The sequence below is a fragment of the Lepisma saccharinum genome, chromosome 8, assembly GCF_977018435.1.
Source record: "Lepisma saccharinum chromosome 8, izLepSacc3.1, whole genome shotgun sequence".
NCBI classification, from domain to species: Eukaryota; Metazoa; Arthropoda; class Insecta; order Zygentoma; family Lepismatidae; genus Lepisma; species Lepisma saccharinum.
Window position 1 is genome coordinate 31,000,730 of NC_139236.1, and position 7,052 is coordinate 31,007,781.

Below are 7,052 nucleotides of genomic sequence, written 5' to 3' on the forward strand. Positions count from 1 at the left end.
TTACGGAGTGTATTAATGATAGTCCAAGTCGTATGTACAGTGGGATCCATGAGTATTACCTTGCAAATTGTCCATCACCATGTTCGTACACTTTATTTGACCCAATAACAGCTTCAAGAATTAAAAGAAAACTCAAAACAAGCTGTTGACAACTTCTTCACCAGCATACATAAAAATCCATCGCTTAAGAACACATAGGATGTAAGAGAAAAATTAATGAAAATAGTCATGGACAATTTGCATGGTAATACTCATGGATCCCACTGTACCAGTGATGGCGGTGAGCTTAAGTGTAGCCATAGAATGGTGTAGCTCGTCTGTGAACCACCGGAAACGTTTGGTATTGTGTGTAATTTCAAAACATCTTCCGGGAATTCTGTGCGCGTGATGCCCTGGCAACGCTGCAGTTTCCGGTTCCTAAATTCAAAATCTTGTCAATGTAACACAAAGGGTTTTCTTCTTGGGTTTTCTTTAAAAAGTTATTTCCTAAAGGTAGCGTTGTACATATTTTCGTTTACAAGTATTATTTTTACCAATACATATGTGTATCTGCATAGTGAAGTGGTATGATTTAACGAATATGGTTTACAACGTGCACTTGCATACGCATCGCATTTTTTGAAAACAATGGCAGATCCGCAGCTGAGAAAAAAGTGAATTACAATTGTTTCATCTGCTTGTGTAAGTATCAAGGTAAATATGAGATATATTTGTTCCTTTTGATAGTCTTGGTTTCTTTCATCAATTTCTTCTTATTTAAATTTGACATATCTACGGTAGTTACATGAAGCGGTATGACTGAAGATGACCCGACCCCTCTCCGATTTTCTTCATATTTGGCATACTTACTAATTGAGGCCTGCTAATGACGAATCTGAAGTTAAAATTTTTCGGAAACGTTTAGAAATTGCAAAGTAATTGCGAACCATTGACGCTAGCCCCACGAAACATTGACGTGTGGTTAGGTTATTTTCGGTTAGGTTAGGCAAACATAGTTAAAATTTCGTGTCGTGGTAGTATCAGGATCTAGAAATTGCAAAATAATTGCGAACCATTGACGTGTGGTTAGGTTAGCCAAACATGGTTAAAATTTGGGTACTATTATAGTATGGGGGTGACACCTATAAATCTAATGTTTCGCACTTTTTTACATTGCTAACGTACTATTTTGGAATACGGAACATTTCCTAAGGTGAAATAATGCATTTCTAACTAAGATAATGTCTATTTCTTACATTTACGAGTACTTACTGTTACTTGTTATTTCGATTCTGTAACAGTAACGTATTATGGCGGGCGATAGCGTACTGGTTCAGGGCGCGTTGTACGAGTGTTTTGTCGATTTATGCAGTGTTACAGTCTCCTTCACTGGAAAATACATACTTTCGTGCCCGGATTTGAACTTATGCTAATACCTCTCAAACCATTGACGTTAGCCCCACAAACCATTCATGTTAGCCCCAAAAACAATTTTCCATGAGGTTAGGTTAGGCAAGCATAGTTAAAAAAATATTAAAAAATTAAAAATAGTCAAAACGTCATTTTCTAGTGATAACATGACGAGTTTGAAACACTGACTATGGGAAACATTGTGCTCTCGTGCAGAAAGCAAATGGCAGCAGCAGAAACAGCGTGTCGGACAGAGAAACAACAGAAAACAACGTATTCGCATTAAAATGGATCAAAACTACATTCACGAACTTTCACAATGCTACAGAAAATTATTTCCGTAAGTACTTTCTCCTGTAAATTTGAAGAAATCCGTCACCCCTATACTATAATGATACCGTTACCAATATTTGGTTTCGTGGTAGTATCAGGAATATATATATATATATATATTTGCTTGTGAAACAAAAAAAAAAAAATGCAAAAATCGACGGTTTCCATTCCGAGAACTAACGCCTTATTTTAGCTTATTTTGCAATTTCTAGACGTTTCCGACAACTTTTAACTTCAAATTCGTGATTAGGAGGCCTCAATTAGTGAGTATGCAAATTATGAAGAACATCGGAGAGGGGTCCGGTCATCTTCAGTCCTTCCGCAAACAGGTCAAAGTTGATGCTACTATAATTTTTTGTTTTCAGGATATGGCTGTGGGCAACGATTTTAAAAGTTTAATTGGAGTATTAGGAAGTGTTTTAGAACACTGGAAGCTATCATAGAGGTAGGTTTGAAGCTTGGAGGGCCTTTTTTTTTTATTGCTATTTAATCATGCTACAAATGCAATTTTTGGTAACAGTTCCGTATATCGGAAACACATTTCTTCATTTTTACAGAAGAAACTACTTGCGGAAATGAGTTTCTGCAAGCTTTCCAACGTTCGTCAAGGTATTTTCTTTCATCGTGGAATCTATTTGACCGGGAAATCATGTATTTTTCAAGAGAAATAACTAACGGTTATGGTTTCTCCTAGCACAAAGACTAATTACGTACACGTACGATGACGTAGCCCACTGTCAGTCTTTCAAAACTCCTTTTTTTTTTTTTTACTTTTTTTAGCTGTATATAATAATTTCTTACTCAGAAGTTCATTTCTGGAAAAAATTGAATGATGCTTCCCGTCAGTTATTACTTTATATAATTTTCTGTATGGATTGAACTGATAATTTTAAGCATTGAAAAATATCTCAATGGTTGAGGCTTTATAATGCAGAAAACCCGGTGTAAATATCTATGATTTTCATGATATACCACATTTCCAAAGTTTGGGTTGTGCGACTTTTGAAACACGCTGTATAAGATGCTGAGCATCACAGTATTCACAACATCGCTACATTATTTGAGAAAGCAGGAAATGGAGTGTTTGGGGACAAAAGGTAAGAAATTGTTACTGACTCTATGGAATGCTCACAACGTTGATTAAAAAAAATATATATGCTAACTTACGCTGTACTGCAATTTGAACTTAGAATCATCAAAATATCATACATTTAACAGCAAAAGATCACAGTCGCCATGGCGACTGGAATTTTTCGAGCCCTGCACGTAACGTTTCCACCATCTAACAGGGTCTTCTTCAGATGGAGATTCACAATCGTCTGAAGAAGACCCTGTTAGAGGGTGGATACGTTACATGTTTAGTGTATATTTTTTATGGAATACTATTGAGGATGAAGAATGACTGCATTACCACCACACTAGGCTATGAAATACCTATTTGAATTGAGCGTATTACTCTTCATAGAAAATGCTTTTTCTCTCTCAGTTGGGTAGTTATCATTATACTTTAAAAATGTGAAGTCCTAAACTAGTCTTATCTCACTTAGTCATAAGCAGATCCAGATTTTTTTTCTGCAGGGAGGGAGGGGATGCACAGCATGTGTTTGTTGTAAGTATGCTTGTGTATGTGTGTGCATGCATAGCAGGGGAGGTATATACAGTATGTTGTTTAAATGGCCAATAATCTCTCACAAGAACTAGAGAGCAAGAAGACGAATATAACTTCTTGATGACATTTTGCTCAATTTGGGCCTTCCTGATAGCATAACTGCCACCTTGTAATCAAGGGGTCCTGAGTTTGAGCCCTGATGAGGGCACATTGCACAGTGGTAACAAGCAACACAGAAATTACAGCCTAATTGTTGGCTATAAACCCTCTTCCAGTAGTGAAAAAATGTTCACCCTGGGATGGAATACCCCGGGTTTTATGAAATTAAGTGTAAACATTGTGAGAAAAGTTATAATTTTTATACTGTTTTGTAAAGTAAATATCTAAATATGCAGTTAATTTTTCTAAGGTAAAGCCTATTGCAGTCACATGATAACACATTAAATGAGGTAGATGAATGATTACATGTGCTTCATGAAACATTATATCTGTACTCCGTCAATATTGGTAAAGTTTTCACATGGTTATTTTATACTAACTTAACTATGCTGTGAGATATAACTTTGTAAAATATCTTTTACAGGAAACTAACCATGGTGATGAACAGAAGGTCCCTGGAGAGGGCCAGGGCCCCTAGAAGGAGATCCAAAGGTAGAAGTTCATTCTTATGCAAGGATGGTTCTTCAGCTAATATTAAAGTAGTAATACGAGTACGGCCTCCTAATAGTAAAGAAAGTGAAGAGGGAAATTTCAGGTATGTAAACCAGAGTTGCCGGGTTTTTCGAAAAAGCCCATCATCCTTGGTGGGGTTTTAGGTTTTTTTCAGGTTACCCTTAAACATGAAATATGTTTTGTCCTGTTATAGCTCTTTTCAGTTGTTACGGCGTGCGCTCTAGAAGCTGGCAGGGGAAGTGGAGAGCGGGGAAACGACCTATCCAGCGCAACGAGACAGGCCGGTTAGAGAGAGAGACTGCAGCGTTGCCAGAGTAGCGGGAAAGGCGAGTTGAAATCGAAAGAACCATGAAATACAGACGTCCCATTGTTCGTGTATGGCCTGAGAATGCGTATTATCCCCATCTTGTGGTCAGTAGAATACCGATAAGTGTATGATATCAAGGGTATACGTTATAGGAATTCTTTCCAACTGTACCGAATGGTAGCTAGCATTGTCCATTACAATCACTGCGTCTTTGATATTCCTTTCGTCAAGCGTATCTAAAAACTGCAAAAACCACTGAAAACTAATTTACATGCCTGTAGAAAACCAGTGTGACTGGAACCTACGTGACAAACAATAATGCGCCCACCTTTACCCACGGGCACTTTTAAACCCCCTGTACCCTCTTTATTTTGCCAGATTTTCGTTGGAGCGTAATTCTGATCTATGTATGTTTCATCTAAATGAAATACCTATATAGGGCAAAGGTTCCTTATTTTTTAGAAGATGCATTTTTCTCAAAAACGTTACTCTGGCTGTAACTCGTATATCGGCTCTCTCCATCAGAAATCGTCTACCGTCATTGCTCTTTTTGTACTTGAACCCCATATACTTCAGTATCCTTCACAACGACGATACTCCCCACTGAAAGCTTATTAATGTATGCAAATCAACGAAAACTTGTTCAGTGTTGGATATTCACCCTTTACATAATACCCGAGGATAATTCTTCTTGTTATATCTTTATCGCAACCGTCGATTGCCTTTGTGATACTGTTCCTTTTGATTCGTTTGCGCGGTGATTCAAGACTGTCTTTGCCTTCCCTAACAATATGCTGCACAGTTCGCGTCACAATGGAACAGCGAGAGTACAAATAAACGTAACATCACATGCCACATACACGTTTATCGAAGAAACAATGCAGTTAGGCAATACACGACGCGACAACAATTACTCCCACGTATGTTATTCCTACATTCCGCTCATAACAAACAGGAATCAACACTGGGGACCATCAGCAACGCGGTGAATTGGCAACACAGCAACGTGCAGAACGAAGTTAGCGCCTGCAGCTTCCTCCCGCAACTGCCTAACTCTCGGCTCCACCGCTAGGTGGTCTGTTCTCTGGTTGGTCAGCGGCATGTTCCCCGGTCCCCACTTCCCCTACCAGCTTCTAGACCGCACGACGTAAGAACTGAAAAGAGCTATAGTAATGCATCTGAGCATTCAATTTGTATTGATTTAGTTGACTGATCCAAACATTATTTAATATTTTTTTATTTGTCAGAAAATGTCTCATTACTGCCTGAATAGAAAGCATTTCTGTCACCGTATTTAAAGAATTGATAATGAAGGTCTCCCACTTTTCAAATGATTAAACTAAATTAACTGAGTTATTCTGTTCTTGACCAAGAGTTTGATTCTAAGCTTCCTGGATAATGTAGTGGTTAATGCTGTTGTTTTGTGATCAGTTTCCAGGGTTGTATTCCTTGAGAAATTTTGGTGTATCCAACTTAAAAATGCAGTCCCAATTAGCCTATCTGACTACAGACTGGATTTTATTTTTACAAGGGGGGGGGGAGGATGACAATAAGATTTAGAATATGGCTACATAGTATGTTTGTTTCCTGACTGTCTGTTTCATTTGAATGGCCCTTATATAATTAGTTGCAAGAACTGCTTGTTATATCATTCCATCATGTATTTTCTTGTTGCAGGCCTACAGTGAAGGTGCTGGATGATAAAATGTTGATATTCGATCCTAAAGATGATGAAGAGGATGATGGTTTTTTTTATTATCAGGGCGTGAAGCAGAGAGATTTTCTAAAGAGGCCACGCAAAGAGATTAAATTTATGTTTGACCAGGTGTATGGTTTTGAATCATCAAATGAGGAAGTTTTTGAAGGAACAACTAAAAGTATAGTTAGTTCATTATTTGATGGATATAACTGCTCAGGTATATTAGCTTTTGAAGCATTATTATTTCACGACTTGTGTATTTTTTGGTTGTTGCAGTTTCTTGCTACAACTTATGATAATATATTTTAAGAGTTAATATTAACTGACAGTTGGGCATTCCTCAATACGAATATTTAATCCCTAAATGCCAAGGCTGATTTTTTCCTGTTTGTGAGCCAATGCCAAGCATGTTTCCAGCGGAAACTTTAAAATTTCTGTAATATTTTACATAGTATTTTATATCTCAGAAACTGTGAATGCTACAGTAACAAATTTTACCTCATTTTGTTCAGTACAGATTAGGATATAATCCTTTTGTCGAAAAAAGGAAAACTACATTTCCATTTATCAAGTAGAAGACAAGTTAAAATGAACCCCCACCCCTTTTTTTTATTTTTTTAAAATTTTTCATTCATTTTACGAAATTTGGATTTTATCTGGCCCCCACATAGGTATGAGAGTTTAGAATTGTATAGTGGAACCACAAGGAAAGAAACCTGCGCAGACCCCATCGCGCTGGTGGGTGGGGGAAAAAGACAGGAGGAAGGAGGGAACAACACTATTATTGGAGAAAATGTGCCTTCTTTGCCCCCCCTGGAAAAAAATACCTTCCTTGCCCCTGCCTGGAAAAAATCCTGCGGACGTCCATGTACATTACTATTTTTAGATGGTTGTATTTTATCCCACCCGAAAATCTATTTCTAATTTAGTTATTTTACGTCGCTTTTGTGCCTCTACGGATAAGTACGACAACAAGGATGAATGAAAAACTGATGAAATGAATGAAGTGACACAAACACAGTGAAACGTCCTTGCCTTACTAA

At 37.5% G+C, this 7,052-nt stretch overlaps 1 protein-coding gene across 5 annotated transcripts in view; it reads left to right on the top strand.

Moving 5' to 3' along the window:
* The first annotated feature begins 374 nt into the window (after positions 1–374).
* Klp67A (Kinesin-like protein at 67A) overlaps positions 375–7,052 on the top strand; it is a 92,840-nt gene continuing 86,162 nt past the window's right edge. For 2 of the 5 annotated variants that reach the window (XM_083126396.1, XM_083126402.1), the window contains exons 1-3: positions 375–693; positions 3,915–4,085; positions 5,988–6,226. In XM_083126396.1, coding sequence (XP_082982522.1) covers positions 3,925–4,085; positions 5,988–6,226 — 400 coding nt within the window. In that variant the 5' untranslated portion in view covers positions 375–693; positions 3,915–3,924. Of the gene's footprint in view, positions 694–2,087; positions 2,168–3,914; positions 4,086–5,987; positions 6,227–7,052 lie in introns of all 5 variants that reach the window. The other 3 variants (XM_083126398.1, XM_083126401.1, XM_083126397.1) reach the window with 3 other exon arrangements.